Source organism: Athene noctua, chromosome 3 (genome assembly GCF_965140245.1).
Source record: "Athene noctua chromosome 3, bAthNoc1.hap1.1, whole genome shotgun sequence".
Classification (NCBI taxonomy): Eukaryota; Metazoa; Chordata; class Aves; order Strigiformes; family Strigidae; genus Athene; species Athene noctua.
The window spans coordinates 30,260,052-30,283,970 of NC_134039.1; the positions used below are offsets into that span (position 1 = coordinate 30,260,052).

Sequence of the window (23,919 nt, forward strand, 5' to 3'; positions counted from 1 at the left end):
TGGATGTGATGGGGGAGCATCCACCCCCTACCTCCAAGCTGTCCCTTAGAAGGTGCCCCACAAAGGACAGGGGATGGCTCCTCACTTTTTAGGATGCTACTCCTAATGGGTGACCAAGGGTGGGCTTTAAATGCTTTTTTATCTCTCCCATACATTTACCTTTAGCTCCTGCACTGAGCTCCCAAGTCACGAAGCCAATTTGTAGACTCTGCCAAGAAAATGGAATCAGTCTCAGGCAGAATGAAATGGTGGTCAAGCCCATTCCCCATCTCACTGCTCTGCCCTTTGCTCTGTTGCTGCTAACCAGACTCTCTGTAATAGGTGTGACCTGGAGGTGAGTGGGATGTAAGCTATCCAGCCAGTCCTTCTGCCTCATCAACCTCAGTGCTGATGGTTGGATGCAGCATCATCACTGGCCCAGAGTGGAAGCAGCTGGTTTTGCTGTGTACTTGGCTTGTCTGTCCAGGTCCAAACCCTGTTCATCCAGAACACCGGACACTTTGGACACCTATTTAGCAAAAACAAACCCCTCCCTTCTTCATTTATCTTCACTCTTTCATTCATCTCCCCCAATTCATGGGGATTTAGCTTTCACTGTGGGCACTTTGATATTTCTGGGCCCTTCAAAGATGTCCTGGAGCTGTTAAGACCTTACAAAGTGCTCACAGCGCTCCCACTTTTCACCCTTTGGCTGGTGACTTCCAGCAAATCTGCTGCCTGGTTTGAGTATCTCCATAATGAAGACCTAGAGATGTCCCGTGGCACGCCCGGTAGAAACGTGGTGCAGAGCATCTGCTCAGCTGAAGCATTCGGGCAGCTGAGTTTCAAGTTGTGTTCAGGCTGAAGTGGACAAGCAGGCTCAAAATGGTTTTGGCTTCTGCTGACGAGCTTAGGGAGCCACATTACAACTCAAGGGCTTGCTTTTAATTTCATTCCTATTAATATAGATTGTTGAGGACACTGCAGAAGCCCGTGGACTGTTGGTAGGCAGCTGCTCTGTGCAAAAGGCACAGGCCAAGAAGCTCGAGCCGCCTCTAAGGCTGGGTGGCTTCTCCCCTCCTGTCTGTGCCAGTGGCCACGGTGGTACTGTGGGCACCAGGGAGGCCCAGGCTGCAGCCTCAGAGATGCAAGGTGCATATCCTTCAGTCTCTGCCTCCCAGAATCAGGGGGTGTCCCCAAAATCTGGAGTCCCCATGTTTGCAAGGGGCCTTTTTCCTGCTGCCCCCTCCCAGGGACGTGGTGTCTGAGGGTGAGGGATGCTGGAAACGAGAGCCTGAGGCATTGCCGCAGTGCGATTTTGAGGCTCACCAGGCACCTCTGCCTGGGAGCAGGCACCTTGCGCCTGCACCCAGATAGCACTACCGACTGCTCCCCTTGGATAACCGGGTCTCACCCGGGGGGGGCCAGCCTTGCGCCTCTTATGTTGGGCTGCGGGGCAGAGGGGTGATAGGGGTGGAGGGTGTGAGCTGGTGGGGGCCTGGCCCCGCACTTTTTCTAAGCCCTACCAAAACAAAGCGGAGCAGCACCCCTGCCCCCTCTCTCTTTGCGGTGATGGTGGTGTGGGGGTGCCTCTGTACTGGGGAGGTGTTGGCCCCCATTCCCCCGCACGCCTCCATGCTGCACCCGCCGTGCCCGCCCCAAGCACCCCATCCTCACACTCCCGTCCCACGGCCACCCCACGCCTCGCCCCGAGTCGTGCCCGCTTCTCCGCCCGCCCTCCCCGCGCGATGTGGCGGGGGAAGGGGGTGGGTGCGCGCTCCCGGCGCGGCGCGTCCCCGTGGGCGGGAGCGCGCGTCTCGTCGCCGCCGCCCCCGCCGCCGGGCTGCCAGGCACGGCTCGGCGCGGCTCGGCTCGGCTCGGCTCGGCGCGGCTCGGCGCAGCCCGGCGCGGCTCGGCGCAGCCCGGCACCGCCCGCCGAGCCCCCCGCCCGGCTCCCGCCCACCCCCGCGCCGCCATGGACGGGGGCGCCTTCGGAGCGGGGAAAGCCGGCGGCGCCTTCGACCCGCACGCCTTCATCCGGCAGCCGCACACCCTCCTGCGGCTCCTCTCCTGGGTAAGGAACCCCGGCAGCGGCAGCGGGGCGGGGGGCGTCCCTCCAGCCTGCGGAGGGGACGGGCGCGGGGCTCCCGCCGGGGCGGGTGGGCGCCACCGGCCCCAACCCCGACCTCTCCACATACCTGCGTGTATGCTTTATATAAGTCTAAAAAATCATGATGTTATATGCTGTATATTACACTTACTATATTTTATATATTATTACCTATTTTTATATGTTTGCATTATGCATCCCCATACATAGATATGCGTATGTCTCTCGATGTGCCTCCATGTAGCTACACACGCGTACATGCATACACCTCTATGAGCATTTATGGATCTCTCTCAGTGTATGTATGTATGTTTGGATATACGCATCTATGTCTGGGTTTATATATCTCCAAGTGTATATATACGTCCACATATATGTGCACAGACAGATGTACAGCTGTATATAGCCATATGGATGGATATAGGGCCATATGGGGTGAGAGCACTCTCTCTGATTTGTGGGGTTTCTTCCCTGGGGAGGGAGGAAGAGGTGAGCCAGGTTGGATCGTGACCCTGTCTCCATCCATGCTTTTTTTTGGGGGGGGGTGTGTGTGTGTTTATCCCACCACCCCGTGCTGGTGGGTTTATGGTGTGGGTGGGCAGGCAGTGGGATGTGGGGTGACAGGGCAGGACGGCTGGGAGTGATGCTGCAGTTCTGGCATAGTTCCCCAGCAGGTCGGGGCTCAGGGGGTGCTGGGCTCTGGCCGTGCTAGAGTGAGTTGGGGGGGCTGTGGGAGCTGGAGGTCACTGTGTTTTAACCTCATCCTCTCACCCCCCCAACCACCCTTTCTTGTTATGCTTTCCTCTCTGTGATTTGTTGAGGAAGGGAGCAGGGGCGAAGGGGGGGTCTAATGGGGGCGGTAAGGAGGGTGTGGGGTGCCAGGGGGAGGGTCTCTTCCTCTTCCCGTGACACCGATCCCATGGCGGCCCTTGGGGCTGGCGTCTGTATGTGCAAGAAGGTCATTGGGATTAAGGGAGCGAGAGCTGCAGCACCGAGCCAGCGGGGGAGAGATTGAGGTCTCGGCTGGGAGAAGGGGAAGGGAGGGCAGGGAGAGAGAGCAGAGGAGACACATGCGCACCGGAGCTGGGAGGAGAGGCATCAGGCTGGCTTTGGGAAAATAAAATAAAAGCAGTGCCAGGCGGCGGAAACGAGGAGGGAAAGGGAAGGTGTCCCAGCTTGCTACCGGCGATGGGGAGGCAGCCCTTGTGCTCCCGGCTGGGTGGGTGGGTGATGTCCCCTCTGGGAGCCCCTAGACTGCTGAGGACGTGGTTAATGCTGGAGGTCTGTCCATCCGTCCATCTGCCCAAGCTTGTTTACGGTACAGCACATCACGCTGGGAGTGGGAGCGGACTGGCTGTGCCGGGGCTGCCACTGGGTGAGGGGTATGTGTACCCCCTCCGTCCTGGGCGGGTGGAGTGGGGCCAGCCTGTGTGCCTAGGGATGGTGGACATGATGTGATCTACAAAAGGCTCTCCCACTGCTAATCTCTGTGGCAGAATTTCCTCTCTCTGCTTTTCAGTCTGGTGGGGGTTTTTTTCCCCTTTATCTGAGCACTGCGGGATTTTTGGCTTCCTAGAGGCACCAGGTGAGAGAGAGAACAGGAAATATGTTTATTTTTTAATTAGGCAGCTACTCTGCTTCAGAGTGCCTCAGACACTGTCCGCTTGTTCGCCAAGCTCACCAACGCACCCTGCAAGGTCTCCCCAGTCAAGAACTGCTTCCTGGGAACTGGCATCTCCTTGGGACCCCATGTTGTTTCCCCCTACCTATCTGAAATGCTGGGGTTTCAGCCCCAAGCCCCAAATTAAGGCTGACATATGGGTGATTCCCACAGCCCTTCACAGAGAGGTAGTGAGTTTGCCTTTAAGCTTCCCTCCAGGATGCGGCCAGCCTTGCAGGGAGAGCCATTGGGTAAAGGAGCCCCAGGTGTCCCACATTAAGTAAACAAAGGTCAGGTGTCCCACTGAGGGATAAAAGCTGGGGCCACTTGCAGGCAGGGGCAGTGTCTGTTTGTGAGGTGGATGCACTTTGCAGAGTTCCCTGTTGGGGAAGGACCTCCTGCCTCCCTAGAACTGGGCTCTGGTCAGGTCTGGCTTTTGTAAACATGGGCTGTGTAGAGATTTGGTATGTATCTTCCTTGGTCTTATGTGTTTGGCCTCTTGACTCAGTTGTCTCCTGTTCCTTCTATGGGAGACTGCATTTCACCATTTATTCCATCCGTTGTTGGTTGTGTGGTGGTGTTGTTGGGGTCAGTGGGATTGATGTCAATTATGTATGATCTGACTTGACCCCCAGCACTCACCCATGTACTGACCCTTTTGTATCAAATACAACTTGGTTATTGGTTCATCTTTATGCTGGCTGTGTCCTTTATGCTAGGCCTAATAATTGGCAAAATACTATCTGACCTTGGCAGAGGAGAGGAGAGGGCTTCACTTGGCTGTGGAAATTAAGGTCCTTTTGAAGGAGCTAGAGGTGCTCTGGGTCAGTGGTCCAGCAAGTGAGGCTGGCTTAGCCACCATAGTGTAAGGCTGTGTGTACACCTCTTCTCTCCCAAAATACAAGTTCCTTCTGCTTTTTCACCAGCTTGGTCTTGTCTGCCCTCCCAAGCATCTCTCCCTCTACAAAGCTGGGGAGCCACAAGCTCACACCAAATATTTAGTTGGGGTTTTGGTCATTTTTTTTAACTAGAGACCAAGTGCAGCCCTTGTGGGCACTGAAGTCCTATCAGCATGTCACAAGCATCAAAGCCTTTATGGCCCCTCCCATAAATTGGTTTAACTTTGCAGCAAAAAGACTAGTTTATGGGGTTTTTGCCCTTCTCTGGGAGAGGGTTCAGTGGCTCAAACAGTCAGGGCCTTCCACCATAAATCAATTTGTGGCTGGGTTTTTATCCGTTTGCTTTTGTGCTCTGGTGCCCTTCAGTTTAAATGGTGCTTTTCCCTCCCTGGTGTTTTCCCTGGGTGTATTTATAGACTGCAATTGCATCCGCACTTAGCTTTTCCATCACCAGGCTCTACAAGCCAAACTTTTGGTGGCGAAGGACTCTCCCTCTTCGTGGTCTCTGTGAGAGTCCTTCCTTTCACATGCTCTGGCACATGCTGGAAGCACTTTGTCTGCCATCTCCTAAGATCTCATTTGCCTTTATCCTGCTCATGGCATGGGTGGTCCATCATCTCCCCAGGGCAAGCTGGAGACTCCTTTCAGCCCATTTCATGTGATGAGCTTTCACTGAGAGCAGAAATTCTCATGATTGCTTCCCCAGGCAGTGACCTTGTGCTCAGGTCATGGTGACTTTTAGCAGACTTTATGATGGCACAGAGGTGCATGTGGCTTTTAACCAACAGGCAGCAAAACTGGCTCCTGCCCAGGGAGTTTGCAGCCCAATTGAGATGGCAGCAAATCTCCAGGGAGAGCTGGAGGAGCAGATGGGGTGACCAAAGATTATTTATGTTGCTCCTTGCTGAGGAGGAGATGGGATAGATTTGACAAGGAGGATACTAAACTACGGAAAGAGGTTAGCGGTTCTGGAGCATCTGTCCACTGCAACAGTGTTGTGAGGCAGCTCATGTTTCTTGGGTGCTTTGGAGGTCAGGAACAGCAGAATAAGTATGCATTTCCCTACAGAAAGGTTGCCTGGCATGGGTGCTGGCATGTGGTGGTCCTGCAGAGCACCTGTGTCAGGTTTGGATGTTCAGCCTCAGCATGAGCCATTTCTCTGCTGCTGCCTGCCCCAGATACACTTGCCTAGATGAAACAGCACCTTGCAGTGCAGGGGGGCAGCCCTACAGAGCAGTCCCTCCTGAGCATCTCTGTTGAGGATGCCTCCAAGGGCATCTCGATCTTGCAATGAGGGTACTTGTCCGGTCTGGCTGGACTGAGGCTTGCACAACAAAAGCAATGTGCTGCTGGAAGATCCTGGAGGCTTCCCCACCTCTCTGTGGAAGGGCAGAACAATTCCCTCCCTATTCCCAGCGGTGGTGAAGAGAAAACAAGCAACTCGCCCTGTTGTGATGGGTGGCTGCGGTTTACTCTGAGTCCTGGTCTTTCAAGGCATTGCTCCACACTGTGCCACTTCACTTGCTGCTGGCTGCAACATGGAGTGTTGTCTGAGCTGAGCTGTGTTGCACAGCTGGTGCCCCACAGTAGATGGGACATGGGTGCATGGGTGGGATTTTTACCACCCTGCCATATAAACCTGCTTTCAGTCCCCTTAGGTGACCCAAGAGCTGGAGCTAGTGGTGCTACAGCTAGAGCTGGCAGAGCTAGGTGATCCACACCAAGCAGGAGCTGTGCTACGGTACATAGAATCTCCAGAATCATTCTTGAAATAAAGTAGGTGAGCCTGGGCACTTCCCTGCATAATCCCGTTGCACCCTGACCCACAGTGCTCTCCACAGCTGGTGCGAGGGAGCTGGGAAGCTCCTTTGCAACCCGCAGGCATTGGATGTAGCACCAGCTCCATAAATAAGTAAAATGCTAATTGAAACAGGTTGTTCCAGGTGCTCCTGACTGGAAACCTGCTTGCTGGAGAAACTGAGTGACACTCAATGTAAAAGCCTAACAAGGCAAAAGTAACTTGCTTTTAGGAAGCAGGCCCAGCTAGGTGGCTTGAGTATTTCCAACCACAGCTGCATAGGCAAAGCAGTCCATTAAAACTCACCACATGGATTGAGACCCCAAATCTCTCTCTTTCACCAAGGGCATTACCCCTCTGCAGGGAGGTTTGGTGAGGAGAGGCACTGCCTGCCCTCCATCTCCTTCTTTATCATCTGCTGCCACTGCCACCATGTCCACTGGCTGGTGGGAGCATGCAGACGTTTTGAGCTGGGATTGGAAGCACTGTCCCCTGTCTCTGCGGGCATGGCACATTCCAGGCAGCTCTGGCTGAGCAGGCAAGGCAGGCAAAGGACAGGAACTGCATCCCTGGCCTCGTTATGACAGGCTGGCACCTGCAAACTGGAGGATGGGGGCAAGCCCTGGCGTGGCAGAAAACCCTGTCTCCTGCCTTGCTAGTGGGTCCTGGCTCATCATGCTGACGCCCTGCTTACGACACCCTTTGCCTCTTCTCCCCATGCTGCCCTTCGCCATATGGAAAGGACACCCAGCATGGGTTTACAGTGGCAGTTAAACTGAGCCTTAAAGCCCAAGGGCCATGTTAGTCTGAAACCAGCCTCCACCTTCTGTCCTGGCTAAATTTAGCTGAGGCTTTCCCCATGTTTGTGGACCATAGCTCATGCTCTCTCTCTTTCTAATCCTCCACGTGATTTTTGCCCCAGCCACCATGCTCGCTGGCTGCATGCTTGAGAGGTATGTTGGCGCACAGTGAAAGAAACATGGTGTTTCAAAGCACGTGCTTTGAGTCAAGCCCTAGGTATGGTTCTTCATGGGATCCCCTTCCTTGGGTCAGGTTCATAAGGGTTGGGGATTGCTGTCCCTGGGATTGGGTGAGAGGCCACATCAGAAGACAAGCAATAGATGTGCAGAGCCATGGTGTGATTTGGGGTTGGATAGAGCAGGTTGTCTTGTTTCCAGCATAGCATTTCCAGGAAAGATCTTGGAGCAGGAACAAATCTCTCATTAATGGCATTTGCAGATAAAAATCTGAATAGTACATAGGGACCAAAGGCAGTCAGAAATAACAGAAAAATATAATCACATGTAATCTGCTATTTCAAAACATGAGAGGCATATAGGTGAGGAGCAGAGAAACTGCATGGAGACGAGACATGGCTAAGGCAAACATCTATGGCAGCAGAGAAAACTAGTGTGGCTGTGAGAGGACCAGATGCAGGTGGCAGTGGATGTGGTCCTCCACCTAGCTTGGCACAGCCAAGGAGGGAGAGATGTGTAGCTAGAAAGAAAACTGAACTCTTTCTCATGGAAAAATGTGCAACTTTTGAGTGGTCACTTTGCTCAGCAGCAACCTGGTGATGTAGGAATCAGCTGGAAAGTACAGAAGGACCTAGATACCACCGTGGAGGTGTGGCCATGGGGAGTTGTCAACAGTAGTGGTGGGACAGATGCTGTTTGACCATGAGAGGAAAGTGAGGACTGTGGGAGCTTCCTGAAGTCACACTCAGGGACATAGCTCCCTGTTACACCAGTGGGCATCTTCCTACAGCAAAGCTCTTCCTTCCTCCTCGGGGTGGCATGCACGGCTGCTCAGCCCAGGCCTGGGTGTTGCTGGAGGCTGCCTGGCTGCTGGCTCCCAGAGTGCTCCAGCATCACCTGGGGCTTGGGCTGCTGGGGTGGGGGATGACTGACCCAGGCACGGGTCTGGCGGGAGGCAGAAGGGTTAATGGCTGGCCTGTCAGCTGCCAAGCAATGTGTGAAGGAAAGCAGGCTGGTCAGGGAAGCTTGTCCCAGATCTTGTGACAGGAATTAGGGATGTGGAGCCTTTCTTCCCTCTATCACCTGCTCCAGCTCAGCCTGGGCTGGGGAGCAGGTGCCATGTGGCTGCTGGCCAGGGGGGGTGAGTTGGGAGGGAGGTGCTGGCATATGCCTACTTTTCCCCCATCCCTAGGGGAATCCGGTACAAATGAATCAAGCACCTGCACAGGGCTCAGACATGCCATAAAAACTGTGAGCAGGAGTTGTTTGCTGCCTGCGTGGTGCTGGCTGGAGGGAATAAATAGTGGCCTTCTGTTTCCAAGCTGCCAGTCCCATGCATATCAAAAGCTGCATATGTTTTCTTCAAAATGAACTAAATACAAGTAGATTTGATGATAATAATAATAACAATAATACATGTCTGTGCAGGGCTGTAGCTTGCTGGAGACTCCATTTGCAAGTGGCTGAATGAAAATGAAATCCAGATCATCTCTGCTAGTTTATTGTTTGCACTCTCCCCTGCACTTCCTTTCTTTTTTAAACAGATTTATTCCTGGTCATTACCAGATCAGACACAGAAGAGGTTATGGCTTCATTCTGCCTGAGTTGAATTTGATTTGAAGTCCCACGAGGAATATAATGTCACCAAACTATTTCCTCTCTAAAACAGAATAAAAAGGAGGTTTGGGAGAGGGAGAGGCAACACGCAGTGCAACAGAGCCTGTGATGGGAGAGCACTGCAGTGAGCCCAGGCAGACAGCTTGACAGAAACCCTCTTCAATGTCATCCCCACTAAAACCATCATGGGGATCTCGGGGATAAAGTCAGGAGGCAGTGTGACAAATTCCTGGGCTGATGTGCAGGAAAATCCTAGTACACAGCTGGAGGCTGACTGTGCTGTGCATCCATCACATGATGCTCAGGAGCATGTGATGCATGGCTGGGGATGGGCAGCATGGTGGAGAGCCTCACATGATGCTCAGGAGGTTTCATCTGGCTTTCTGCAGGGCTGAGCCTGTAGTGGGGAGCTGGGGACGGACTGGAGAGCCTCTCCTCTGAGGGCTCATCTCTTGCCTTTGCCTCTGGCAAAATCAGATCACCCAGTTCAGTGAGGAAAAAAAATAAAAGGTCATTTATGGTGGGATGCAGCCTTCTGACTGTTCCTGCACTTTTCTCTCACTGTAGTGAGCATGCCTGTAGTGGCCAGCACGAGCCCCTTAAGAAAAGGGGCCAGGGAAACCCTCAGCCTTTCCCCATCTCCTCCCCACAGTGCTCAGCATTACGTTCATTTTGCTGCATCTTTCAGCAAGTTGCTCTGTCTGTGTCAGATTTGCAAAGTACATGGCTTCACTTGGTGTCTCAGAGCTCTTTGAAAACAGAAGTCTAGTAAAATCATTGCAACAGCCTGTGTGGATGTGATGTTTAAGGAGCAGTGAAGGTGAGAAAAGCTAGGTCCCAGCAGCAGAGCTGAGTTGGTCAGATCTTCTCCACATGCTGTTTTCTGTCCCTTTTTTTGAGCGTAGCCAAATACAATACTGCTTATCAAATGTGCAGCTCCAGACAGGTTGCACACCCATTCAATTGATGTTGCTCTTGGAGGCTTAAGGAAACCCTCTCAACCTAAAAGTGTAGTCACTTTAAGTTAACTGATTTAAGCAGCCTCACTGAAGAAATAAGGCCATTCAGGTGCACAGAGCTGGGGATGGCTGGCTGTTTTTTATCACCAAGAATAGGAAAGCAGCTAATGATCACCCTCTGCAGAGTGGAAGGAAAGGCTACGTTTGGGAGCGTTGGGATGCAGTGCTTTGCGCTAGCCTCCTGCCAGCCTTCGGACAAGTCACTTCCCTGCATCTCAGTGCTCAGTCAAGAGAAGACTCCTGCCATCTTCTCCTCACCTCCTCCTTGCAGCTGGACATGTATTTTGGACCGTTAGTGGCCATAGGCAAGACTTTGTGCAGCAAGGATTTGCCATGCCAAACAGGGGTAGAAGGAACAAGCAGTGGTAATGCAGAGGGGCAAGAGGCTTGTGCCAGTGCTGCTGGTAGCTGGCATTTCTTCAAAAGTGCTGCAGATGTGATGGGAATGAGAATGCAAATGCTTCATCCTTGCAAACTTGGTGCTTTGTTTATAATCCAGGCAGAATTCACACTGCACCTGCTGCCTGTATCTTCTTTGCATGGGCATGGACTGTGAAATCAAGGAAAAAAAAACCCAACTTGCTCTTTCTAAGATGACTTGCTATGTCAGTGAGCTTCCACCCACCTGCCCCCTTACCAAAAAGAAGTAGCTGCCATGGATTAAGTGTGCAACAGTTTCTCCTGAGGGCTGTGAGATCTGGGCTCTCATAATTATATTTTTTTCTAATTGTGCACCTGTCATAACAGTTTCTGGGTACAGATAGCACGGGGATAAAATGGGCAATGCTGCCTATCAGCAGCAGCAGCAATTGCCTCTTCTGCTGTCCAGCTCTGTTTGTCAGTCTGAAACCTCTGATTTGAGCCTGCCTGTTCTTGCTCAGTCTAGCTCAAGGCTTCTGTGCACAGCAGATCCTCACAACACTTTGCTGTGCCATGAGGGTGGTGGTAGGCTGGCAAAGGGAGCAAGCCCTCTCCACTGCCACTCTTTGGTCCATGCTCTGCTCCCCAGCACTGCAGAGCTGATAGAAAACACGGAGAGAAGGAGACATCCCTTAAGCTACTGTGCTGTAGAAAGGTTTCCTAAGGACAAACAGTATTTTGGAGTGGCTGTTTCAGGACACCAAAGATAAACATCTGCAGTGACTTGTTCTGTTCATGAGTGAGAATACCCTTAGTGGAATCTCCCCAGAAAACTCCTAAGATCATCTTAAATCAGATGCTTGCCAGCAAGTCATACCTTGGGCACCTCCAGGCTCCGAAACAGGTTTCTCTTCATAGGAGAGAAGTTGCGTCTTGCATAGGAGAAAGTGGCATCTGGGCTGACTGAAGATGGAGAAATGCCACCTCTGCTTGACAATTAAGGAGAGGGAGATGTCCCTCTGGAGTCATGACTCTCAGCTGTTTTTACAACATGCCAGCATAAAAGGTATGAAAGAGCAAATGCAAAAAGGAGTTATTCTGCTGCTTTTGTGCATAGATGAGAGCTCTTCCCGGCCAGCAGCAAACCTAAAGATAGGAGCACAGGGAAGATGTGTATCAGGGTATGAGCAGAGTAAACAAAGGTGTCTCTGGGGAGAGGCCATTACAGAAGTTCATTCATCCTAAACGAGTAAGCAGAGACTCGCAATACAGCTTGTTGCAAAGGTTGACCTGACACAGGGCATCAACATTTTACCAGTTTTGAGCCCTAAACCAAAAACAAACACCAGGCTATTCCACTTTGGAGGCTGTTTCTCATCTTCCAAAGAGAAGATATGCTTTCTGTCTAATGCTGCGAAAAGTGGTGCACCCATTTTGTAATCCCAATATATGGAGATTGATGCTTCAGGTGGCAGCACTGGTGCTGATCAGAGCCTCACATTGGCCATCACTTCAGGAATCTGTCAGCTCCCCCTCAGGTTAGAGGAACATGGCCCGTGGTCCTAGGCAGACCTGTCAGCCCAGCCGGCTGTAAAGGTTTGCAGTACTTCCCACTGAAAGAGCTGTCTGTAACGGTGTGCAGTTTTGCTGCCTTCCAAGTCATTCAGGCTGAAATTTTGAAGACCAGACCTTTGCTTCAGGCAGAAGAGATTTGTATTTAATTTTCATGAGCAATTTCTGCAAAGTATGATCAATCTTGATTTTCAAGAAGAAGTCAGTTGTTTTACTTTTAAGCTTAAAAAGCTCTTGTGAACTTTCAGAGAACCCATACAGTCCCCACTCTTAGGAGCACTGGCTTCCAGCTTTTTTAGTTTGCTCTGGTGTGTCAAATACACTCAGTCTCAGCAACCGAAGTGTGTCCCAATTATGAGCCTTGGGGTGAAAAAATATTACCAGTGTCAGTGGATACTTGTTAGAGCTTGGCATCTGAAAAGTGGTCGGGCTGTTGGGGACTGTGAGTAAGGATTTTCCTCTGGTTCTTGATGCCACAGATCAAACAGCAGAGGTCTGTGCTGTGGATCTCGGGCACTGAACGCCACTGATGACAGATGGTGTATTGGGTTGGCATTATTTGACTGTTAATTTTCCCGGCACTCACAAAGATGCTTCTCTGCTCTCTGAGTTGTCTGATGTCCTCTTCTGGTGCTTGGTTGGATTAAGTGGTACTGGGGTCCTTCTGACCTAGCAAACCCTCAGACCTACCTTCACTCCCTGCAGGAGGCTTGGTCCACCTCATCTTCTCCTTTGGGATTGGGTGGTGGTTCCAAGGGTGACAGGTTCCTGCTGTGCAGACAACTCCCAGGATAGCAGAGTGCCCAGGTGACATCCTAGTGCACATCATATGTATGTTTGCTCCATGCTTGAGGTCCCTTTCCTAGCTGCCTGGGGCTCTCGCAGGCAGCCTGCAGACGGGCTGCTCCTACTGAGGGTCTCAAGATGCACTGCAAAGAAAAATCTGTACATGCTGCCATAATCTTCCCTCTTTCTCCTGTGGCTGCAAGGGGAAGCTGTTTATTAGAGATGCAGAGCTGTTGTAAATAACTCTCTGCTTTGGTGAACCTGCTGTGTCAAAGAGGAACAGCCTTGTGGCAGGTGATGAAGGCTAAGCCCATGAGTGAAGATTAGACCGTCAACTATGGATTATGGCATTTCTACCTGGACTCATTCTTCTTTCTACCTGATTTACAATAACATGCAGTGGCAGTGATGGGTAGGGAGGACTCATAGTGGCCCTGCCAGGTGGACCTGGAGGGTGGATGTTTGACCTGTGAAATCTGAGGGGCAGGTTGGAGGGTGTTGGCGTATGGGTGAGTGGACAGAAGGGTAGGTGGTGTCATGGGCTGGGCTGATGGAAGACTGGTAGAGAGAGGTGTGTGACATGCGGGGAGATGGGGAGAGCAGGAGCCCCGTAGAATGGAGCTGCAGAGCAAGCAGGGCTTGAATTGTGGGAGGGTGGATTGGGAAAAGATCATAGTAGCTGGATAGATAAAATTAGTGAAAAAATGCGTGGTAGAAACAATGAATTCTTAGAAGGGAAAGAAGTGGGTGGGAGAATAAGTGCAGACTAAGAGGATTTCCACTACTTGGAGCCCTTGTACGCAGGCACCCACACCAAAACCATATTCCAGTTTACACTCCATGTTGCCTCCCTGTGTGTCTGTGTCTGTGCTTTACATCGCTTTAGATCAGATGGATAAAAAAGCTCCATCTAAAAGTGTCCTATTTTAAGTTAATCCTCAGAAATAAAATGAGACCATCTCCCCAGTAAACTCCTTGTGGCTACAGCCCAGGCAGGGCAGCAGGCCAGGAGTTCAGCAGAGCAGAGGGGTGCCTGTGAAAGGTGCCTGTCTCCTGCAGAGCTCTGCTCCTTCATGCTGGTCCAGAGAGATGGGGCTTGCCCTGACATTTCTCCTGCCTCCATCCCGCCAGGTGTTCTCCATCGTGGTGTTTGGCTCCATTGTCAATGAAGGGTATGTGAACCGCCTGGATGAGACACAAGAGCACTGCATTTTCAACCGCAATCGCAATGCTTGCAACTATGGCATTACCGTGGGTGTCCTCGCCTTCCTTAGCTGCCTTCTTTACCTGGCTCTGGATGCCTACTTCCCGCAGATCAGCAGCGTCAAGGACCGCAAGAAGGCAGTGCTCTCAGACATTGGAGTCTCGGGTAAGTTTCCTGACTGATTTGCCGTAGTGCCCCCCTCCTCCACTGGCAGTGGAGAGGGACGGAGCTTCTGCCACCTCACAGGACAGGTTCCTTACTCTCTCAGGCCTCTCTCCTTTCTTCTGATGCCTCTCTGGTGTTCTCCATAGGCATAGCTCAGGGAGCCCTTTAGGATCAGCAGGCCCTGCCTCCCTGCATGTTTGAGCTTGATAAGCCCAAGTGTTGACACCTCTGGAGATGATACTACCTTCTTTTCCAGATCCAGGTGATTGAACCCTCCATATTTTAACATAAAAAAAGATTGTGGGTTTCATACAGGCTGACTAAACCAGTCCTCCTAAATTACCTGGAATTCCCCGTATGAATAGCTGTGCAGGACCTCATCCAGCCACGAGGCTTATTCTAACTTAGATTTCTCCATCCCCAGCAGAGTGTTGAAATGATAGACGAAGTGACGGTGCGTGTGTACGTGCATGTGTCACACCAGTCAGCAGCATCATGAGGAGGTGCTTTGCTCTCGTGCTGTGATCCTGAGTCACTCTCCTGGCTTACTCCAGCCATACAGACAAAATTCTCCACGTCAGAGTCCCCCCACAGCTTGTCGAGTGGAGCGAGGGCAGCATCTGAACTTGTTTAGGACTTCTGGCTTACAAGTTTGTTCACAGTTAGCCCCTTGCCTAGCAGTCCTGATTCAGCTAACGAGAGAAGGGGAAGGACTGAGCCTGGTTTTGCTACCATTAGGAATGCCCATTTCCCTCACTGCCTGGTATCTGGCTGTGCCTGGCAAAGAGGCTGAGTCCCACTACCCCCACCAGCTGTGAGTCTGGACTTGGGGCTCCCTCCTACCTTCACCCCTTTCCTGAGGATGCAGCATGTTAATGATCCTTCAGCACCTTTCCTCAGTGTGAGTCCCTTAGCCTGTGCTGTCCTGAGCAAAAGCTGGTCCCTGTGCAACTGCAGGCCAGCTGCTTCCCCACTCTTCTGCAGCTCCCTTGGAAGGAATTGCTCTTTGCTTGTCCTTGCAGGACAGGGTTGCAAAACAATGGCTGTTTCAGAGAGCCCAGGTGATCGCTCCTGTACTGGAAGCCCTTCAGGCTCCCTCCCAAGGCCAAATGCAAGTCCTGTGATCAATCCAAACACAAGCAAATGAACTCTCCTGAGGTACTTTCTGCAGACACCTATCATCACCTTGACAATTTAGCCATCAGTGAGCCTGCCAGCTGCACAGGCTGCACAGTCAGAGTTTGGCTCGGTCTGCAACACACTGGTGGGTCTCATAGGGTTGAAGTTTACAGAGAAACATGATGTGTTTATGTTCTGTCACACATACTGTCTTGATGTCTCTCCCCTTCCCCTTTGGCATGCTGGTGGTGGTCCATCCCAGCCTTTTGGGCATTCCTCTGGTTCGTTGGCTTCTGCTTTCTGACCAACCAGTGGCAAGCTTCGAAAGAAGTGGACAACCCAATGAATGAGGGAGGGGATGCAGCCCGAGCAGCCATCACGTTCTCGTTCTTCTCCATCTTCACCTGGGTGAGTACAGCAACCATAATGTTGGGTCAAGTGTCCTCTGCGCTGTATTAGCTTGTGGGGAATGGAAGGTGACTGTCTAAGAGTGATTCCCTCTGAGATCTCAGTTCACATGGCTTCTGAGAAGGAAAGGCAGGAGGGGAGGTGGTTAGGAGGCAAACTTGGGAAACAGGGACTCAAAATCTTACATGGAAGAAGGTGCTAGAGCATTAATAAGCACAATGGGAAAAGGTCCCATATCCCAGTAAGGAGTGTCCTTACAAACCTTTAATATGATCTTGGAGAAGCCAGCTCCCCAAGCATCATCTTCCCTGTGTGTAAGAGGACTTTCGCATCATTTTCACCTCACAGACACTAAACAGAGAAGGGAGCTCCAGGCTGGGGATTGCACCCATCTCCTTCCCTGCTTTGCTCCAATCATGTGAAATGTCATCAGTGGCCTCAAGAGGCTTCAACTGGTGTCCCTCTGGGCCATCCATCTGCACCCATGACTACAGCCTCACTGGGTCACCTTTTAAAAAGGTGATGGTGCTGTCTCTTAAGACTACCCTTTCCTCAGCAGTTCTTTATTGCTAGCTTCCTGGAAAAAATGTGGTATGCAATATAAATATCCCCCACAATTTCCTCACATCTCTGAAAGCACCAAGCCCAAGTAATTTTTGTCTGAAGTGACAGGATAGTGCCAAGCAGGAAAGCATTTTAGGCCAGTCTCCATGTGTAAATCCTTGTGGTTTTATTTTCTCTTCTCCCCGTGGGCCTTAACGTTGGGTGGGGGCCAGGTAGGAAGGCTGCTGTAAGACAACAAAGCTGTCAGAGAGGAAGAGGGGCTGCAAAGGGTTGTGCAGTCAGCACCCTCACCTAGGTGACACCAAGCAGGGGCAAGGGACAGCAGCGTGTCTGTGTCCCTCATGACCTGTGTCCTGCACTCGAGTGCTGCTGAGACCCCCTTGTAAGCCCCATCTGAAAGTGTGACAAGGAGCAAGGCTTTCGCAAGGGGTCCCTTTTTGAGGTGGCACCACCTGCAGTGGTCCTCCCTCAAGTATGGGCTTGCAAGTGGCTATAGGCATCCTCTTCCCCTGGTGCCTTGGTGGTTATATTTCAATCAAATGCTCTGGATTGCTCTTTCTTATTGATTCTCCTCCCCACACCCTCTCTCTCCTCACAGGGCTTCCTCACATTTCTGGCTTTCCGGAGACTCAGAGACATTACTTTTCAGGAAGAATATAACACCCTGTTCCCTAACTCCCCATCCTTGCTGCCTTAGTGCCCCTCGCTGATGGGGGAATTTGGGGGAAGGGGTGGACAGGAGCAGCTGGAGGAGGTTACTGGGCAGAGGCAGTTCCAACGCCCCAGCCATGGGTGTGTGATCCCTGCAGGGCACAGGGTGGGAAGACATGGGCCACTGAACTGGAGTGGGGTTGTCCACTGAATGGGAGGTCTCCCTCTGGGGAGTTGGAACTGGCAATTTCTTCCCCTCCTCTGCTCCCTTCTCTCCCTCACCCAAACCGTAACTAATGCTGCATAACACCACGGTGCCTTTCTTTTGATGACTGCGCAGAACTAATACTTCATCCAGGAGATGCCCTCTGCCCCCACCACTTTATCTATCTCCTCCATTTCCTTCCAGCCCTCATTCCCCAAAAACCTCTCCCCCCATCACATGCTAGACTGCTCACCTCTATCAGGGATGCTCTGGGACAGCGAACCATGTCTGCTGGGGTCTGTGATATGAACCCCATGCCCAGGCTCCCTCAGTCCACTAAAGGGTGTCCCGCCTGCAGTGCCTGGGGCAGGAAGCAGCAGTATGCTTGCTAACCATCCTCTGGTCTGGGAAGCAGCCGCCTTGCCTCATGCTGCTCCTTCCCAAGGTCTGTGCTGCAGCACCGTGCAGGTGTTGGGTGACCACTACCTTGCTACTCCGTGTCAAATCATGCTCTCTGTCCTGGCCTCTGCAGGCAAAACAGCTGTGTACATCCAGCCTGGCAAACAAACCTTTTGCAGTGTTTTTGAGGCAGATTGCCTTCCCAGGGGCAGGAGGGACTGAGTGAGATAACCACATGCCAACTGAGCCTCTGTGCCACATCAGTGAAACCCCACCACTGGGCAGGAGGTTCCCAGCATACCCCAGAGACAGAGGGGAGCCCTGGCAGGCTGCACTCAGCCAGCTGGGCTTGCAGCCATCCCTGCCCAGCCCTCCTCTCTCCCGTCAGGCTCATGCTTTCTGTGGGGCAGCCTGAACCTCCATGCTCTCAGGGGCATTTCACCAGGCAAGCCTCGCACACTAATCTGTAACCACTACTAACCCCACTTTTGTTTGTTTCTCTGTTTTGGCACATTCCCCCTCTCTTTCTCCCCTCCCCTCTCTGCTTCCCATCTCTTCCCTCCACCTCCTCCCTTAAAGGTGGGCCAGGCATTCCTGGCTTATCAGCGTTTCCGGCTGGGTGCCGATTCGGCCCTCTTCTCCCAGGACTACATGGACCCAAGCCAGGACTCCGGCATGCCTTATGCTCCATACACGAATGATGAGGATGCTACAGATGCAGTGGGGACATACCAGCAGCCCCCTCCGGCAGATGCTTTCGACACTGAGACACAGGGGTACCAAACACAAAACTACTGAGCCACCGATGACCCTTTCCCTTTCCTTTTCCCTTCTGCCCACTTTCCCACTGCCGGCAGAAAGCCAAGGCACAAACCAGACATGTGCATAGTGGCACAAGAGGTGGCTTTCAGCTATGCTCCAGCCTTCTGGGTCATCTGTTTTTATTTATCGTTTTTAAAAAAGGAAAAAAAAAGAAAAAAGGTTTCCCCATCACCTCTTCCTTCTCTTCCCCTGCCAAACTACCTTCCAGATCCAAATTCTTCCAAAATCTGTCACTGCATTGTGACAGGAAGGTCCCCCCTCCCCTTCTCTCCCTCCTGCCTTGCTGTAGAGTGCAGTTTGGCTGGTGGGCAGGAGAGGGGCTACGGCACCAGCAGGGCAGGGAAGGGGGTGTTGGAGGTGAATGGGAAGGAGTGAGAGGGGTCAGGGACCTTCCTAGAAAAGACAGTGTCGCTAAAGGCTGGAGTAGACATGGGAGCATCCGAATTGGGGCAGAGGGCCTGGTCGGTGTTGGAGTCAGGGTGGAGGGGGGCGCCTGGAGTGGAGTGGGAACAGCATCCCCAGTGCAAAGACTTTTCTCTGCCACATGCTAGTGAGGGAGGGCACTTTATTTTTAGAGGGTCTGGGGAGAAGTGGTATTGGGGGGATGGCACAAAGAGATAAAATGGAAATGGAAGGAGGAAGATTTGCAAGTACAATCAAAAACCACAGGCATGTCTGTAGGTTACAGCAAGAGACTCAGCAGAGCAGAGGGGCAGTGCCATGAGAGTCACTCCCTCCCCAGCCCCCTCGGATTGAGGTGGAGGTGGTTCCACTTGCCTGTATGTCCTGCTCAGCACTCTTCTCAGAGCAGTGTTTGGTGAGGTGGGAGGGGAGCCATGCCCTGGCCCCCAGACACAGTGCTTGTGGGAGGAATGACAGTGGAGGTAGGCTTCTAGGGGGTTCTGAGAGCCCTCACCCCAAGCTAGTCTGGTTTGAGGGGGAGAGGAGAGCTTTGCCATTTCACCCTGGGCAGGAGGAGAAGAAAGCCAGTTTCGCTTCTCAGGTCTTGCTGAACCCTCCTCCATTCCTCTGCTACCACAGGGCAAAGCCTCTTGCTGACACCATCTCTGTAGCACACAGGAATGAAGCAGGACACCCTTTGGAAAGAAATACTGTTGCTGGAACAGCCAGCATGCATCTGGCTCTTGCACAGAAATGCAGCCAAGTGGGGAAGGGTCCTGCCCCGCACGGTTGTGCTTTGCCTCCCACTCAGACGGGGAGAAGGTCTTGGTGTGAAGAGAATAGGTTGGGACAGACTGAGCTCTCTGAAAACTAGTCTTACTGTACTTCACGTAGACCATATATTAGCATGTCTTCCTGTGGTATCTCAGATCCTGGCTGTCTTTAAAGCCTCACCTAGGTGGCAGTAGTGACTCAGATACAGCTCGTATGGGCATCATTCCACACTCATGATTTTGCTTCAAGTAAAGACAGCTGTGGAAGCACTCTTTATTCCAGGATAGAAGTAAGGTCTATGTGTGAAGGCAGTCCCTAAAGGGAAATGATTCAGCAATAGCCACTGGGACAGTTCTCCCCAGCACAGACATCTCTCAGAGCACAAGAAATGGGGTATGCCTTGCAGCAGTGAGGAGCTCCACCCAGACAGCCACCCTGCTCCACCCAACACAGGCTCCAGTAGCAGGTATCAGGAGCAGATCCAAAATCCATAGGTGCTCCCCCAAGCGCCCAGCCGATTCCTCGTAGCACCCTTAGGAGTCTGGAGGAGGTCTGGCCTGTTGTTGTGTGAACATCGCATCTGGAGGGCACTGAGGTTACCAGTCCTTCTGCTCCTCCTAGTGCAACTCTCCTCCAGCTGCCCCACAACAATGGGGAAGGGGTAAAAACTAGAGCTGCAGGCCCCAAGAGGGAAGGGGGGCAGTTCTTCTCCGCTGTATATAGGCACCGTTTCTACCTGCTCCTACCAGCAGACTTATGCTGCCAATGGCTGTCCCTATGGCTTGTCCTCCCCATGGCTTTTTCCTCCTTGCTGGTGGTTAACCACTGGTGAGGACAGGAGAGGGGGACCAGCTAGGTCTGTGGATGCGCCAGGAGGGACTGGGCACACATCCCTTGCTCTGTGGCTTTAAGTGAAAGCAATACTGTAAATAGGAGGTGGAATTTGGAGATAAGTTCCTTGGGTGGCTGCTTCTGTGGTCTCAGCCTAATATTTAGGCTTGGTGGAGGGTTACCTTATTGAGAGAGGTTTGTTATGACCGTGGCTGTGGGGGGAGCTCCCTCCAGTCCGCCTTTCCTGCCATGGAAGAGGAAAGAATGGATGACAAGGTGGAGGAGGATAAAACCTAGTTGTACTCACCCAGACTCATCTGTGTCATCCTTCATGCTTTAGTTTGGGGAGCGGGGAGCCAAGAGGAGGACGAGGCTATAAATAACCATCCCTCAGCACAAAAATCTGTTGTACTTTTGGGGAGGAACTGCCCATCACCTGTCCCCTCTCCTTGGTGAGGGGGTGAGGGACCAGGTGCATGAGGAAAGGTATGGACCATACATGAGGGGGGTCTACCTGGGGCTCTCTTTTGGGGTGTAGTGCAGAAACTTCTTCCATGCCATGCCCCTTCTCCCCTCAGTTACATAAATGGCTAAATACCATCTGGGGCTCACTAATGAGTAAGCTTTTCTTTAGCCTCTTTGGCTTGCTTTCCTCATGTAACTAGCTGATGGGCTCCAGTGACCTTGAGGTAAGAATGAGCCTCCCCCTCAGAGCCAGCATTTCAGTGAGATATGAGCCAGGTGGCTTCATCCTGGGTTACTGCCCATCTCTGTGTCCCCTTTCTCCTTGCTTATTGTCATAGGAAAGGCACTGGTGTGGCAGGGGATACTACCACAGTAGATACTCAGGCAACATCTTGCTTCTGCTCGTGGGGGAAGACATACCCTCCTTGGACTAACATGCTTTCAGCCTTTGCAGTGGAGGGTTGGTTACAGGCCTGGGAGCGGGACTCTCCTTGTTTGCATGTAGCTCTTTAAAACACAATTTCCAGTGACATTTGGCTGGTTCTGCAGATGATGAGAGATACAGACCTACCCAAAGCGTTGGTTATTTTATCTGAGGTGCTTCTGATAAGGTGTTGCCTATTTCTGGTGATCATAGGCAAGACCTGAGCAGCTGTCTGGAACACGTCCCTTTAGATCCTAAATGTGGGTGAGATCAGCCCCATTCTAGGGATTTGGAGATCAGAGGGAAGTCTGTATAAGCAAAATGATAAGGCAGCTTTCTTCCTCCCCTGTTGAGAGCAACGGCCCCTTGATGTCTTCTTATTTTATAAAGCCCCCAAGTAAGGGACTACTCTGTGGCAGCAGGGGCTGTGAAGGGCAAAGAGATGATGAAATGAAACTTTGCCCCAATTCTACCTGTGGCTTCAGTCTCCTGACGTGTCCCCATCCCCAGCTCACCTGTGTCCCCACCATGCTGTTCACCATGCCTCATCACGTACCCTTCCCCTCCACGTTATTCCTGGCAGTTCCCTGAGCGGGGGAGGCGTCTTTGTCCCTGCACCCTCGCAAGCACTTGGGAGGACCCGGGAAGGCAGCATTGCGGGGTGGTTCCCACAGGAGTCTTGGCTTTGGTCCCCAGAGCAGGTACAAGGCAAGGAGCCCAGCAAGGCCACCTCACGCAGCAAGTCAAAACCATCCATTCAGATGACTCCCTGCTGCCTGCGTGGCATCTGTAATACCACCTGGGCTGCCCTGCCCCTTCCCCTGACACATTACTGCCTGTGTATAGTATATATATTATATATATATATTTAAAAAGATGTATAATATAAAGCTATACATATATACGTATATACGATGACTCATGGATGGCCTGCCGCACACAGGATCCCCTGAGTGGTCTTGTCTAAGCCCGAGTGTTCCTTCACCTCTCCTCCCCCTCCACCCCTTGCCCCCGTCCCTTCCAAAATCCAACTACAGCGAACCCCACCACCTTGACACCTGTGTTTACAATGTCCTATATATTTGTGGTTAACAAAGTGAAGGTGGTAACTACTGGTGTCTCAATAAAGTTATGTTCAAAATAACCAAACTATATGGAAAAAAATGGTCTGGATTTTTTTCTTTGGGGAGGGATGTCTTTTTTTAGCTCAGTTTGCTATGAGAGCACAGCTGCTGTGCTTCGGCACAGCTGGACAGCAAGTTTAGTGACATGTGGTGGCTTGAATGGAGGAAAGAGAACGGAAGAACTGCCCTTATTGAGATGACATATTTCAGGAGGAGCTAATGGTTGCTTGTTTTGCTTGGCCTAAGTTTCAAATCACACACACCGTCAAGTGTCTCTTACCTAATGAGTAGGAAATCATGAGAAGGAGCTTGACATGCCATGTTAGAAGTGGACCTTCACTGTAAAAAGGATATAGCTATATGGATGGAGGACATACAGGAATATAGGATACAAACCTATATGAAAATAAATATCTGCATTTCCACACCCAGGGAAGCAGATTTGTTTATTCCTTTGATGTGTCACTACCTCTATTTATCTATGTGTGACCATTGCTTGGGTGTCTAGCATAGTACATATTTTCAAAACATAATCAAGTACTGGGAAACAAGAGCTCTCAGGGAACTGCCGACAGTGGGTATCAGGAATTGATAGCCCACCATTGAAAAGGATCTCATTTCAATGGGCTCTGCAATAAAAAGAAAATTCAAAATCCCATCCCCTGCCGACACTTAGTTAAAGCTTCCTTCTCATCCCCTTTTAATGAGGCTGTCACCCAGTGCCTGAGTATCACATTTCCCAAACCCTTGTGCAGTTTGGGGGCAGTAAGCAGGGGCACGTGATGGTGAACAGGCTCTATCCATTCCTCTGAACTGTCTCCTCTCGGGGACACAACTAAGCACAAACACGCTGTAGCTTCACATCAGATGATATGCCGAACTGTTGATAGACCCATCTGTTTCTTGATTAATCTTGTTTGGACAAAGACCCCTCCTACAGTCCCAGCTTTTGGGGTGGAAGTATGAAGATACTAAGCCCACAGAAGGGCAAATTTCTGTGTTGGCGGCAGGTGGAGTTAAAAATGTGTGAGACAAGATGTTGCCAAAAGCAAAAATTTAAGATGAATAAGACTGCAACATTAGTGGTTGGTTTGTCTTCTAATCATTTGAAATATCTTTAATTTTGCTTTCTGGTATTTCAAGCTCTTATGAGTCATGTTTTGAAGCTTCTCCCTGCAGCCATGACATCTAGAAACATAATTCTATTATAAAGTTTTTTTTTTGAAAAAAGTGCACATGAACTTGAGGAAATGAGACTTTGTTTAGTGTATCGAGGAATTCAATAAAATTGTTATGTTTTGGCACTACTGAAACAGCCATATTTCCCTCCCTCAAGAATCCAGCTGGACTAATGCTCTGTACAAACTCTGTTTAGCAGTGATACTTGTCTCTCTCAGGGGGGATCAGCATGCCCTCACCATTCCCCCTCCCCCTGACAGTAGCTCCCCACGTTGGCTCTCCAACTCTCTGGAGGGTGCTGGGGGAAGGAAGCTGCTGTTTTCAGCTCTCCTTCCTTAATGCTTGTTCTTTCTATAGCTCCATCTCTATTTCTTTGCTGTTCCAGCCTGCCTGGAAACAGTGGCCT

At 51.4% G+C, this 23,919-nt stretch overlaps 1 protein-coding gene across 2 annotated transcripts; it reads left to right on the forward strand.

Annotated features, from left to right (window-relative positions):
• Positions 1-1,868: 1,868 nt before the first annotated feature.
• On the forward strand, positions 1,869-22,369 carry SYNGR1 (synaptogyrin 1). 2 transcript variants are annotated; one of them, XM_074902516.1, is made up of 4 exons: positions 1,869-2,053; positions 13,909-14,146; positions 15,528-15,673; positions 18,072-22,369. In XM_074902516.1, the coding sequence occupies exons 1-4, from the start codon at positions 1,955-1,957 to the stop codon at positions 18,288-18,290; spliced, it is 702 nt and encodes a 233-aa protein (XP_074758617.1). In that variant the 5' UTR covers positions 1,869-1,954; the 3' UTR covers positions 18,291-22,369. The 2 variants fall into 2 exon arrangements, with proteins under 2 accessions (XP_074758617.1, XP_074758618.1); XM_074902517.1 differs by lacking the exon at positions 18,072-22,369 and adding an exon at positions 16,836-18,065.
• Positions 22,370-23,919: the final 1,550 nt, after the last annotated feature.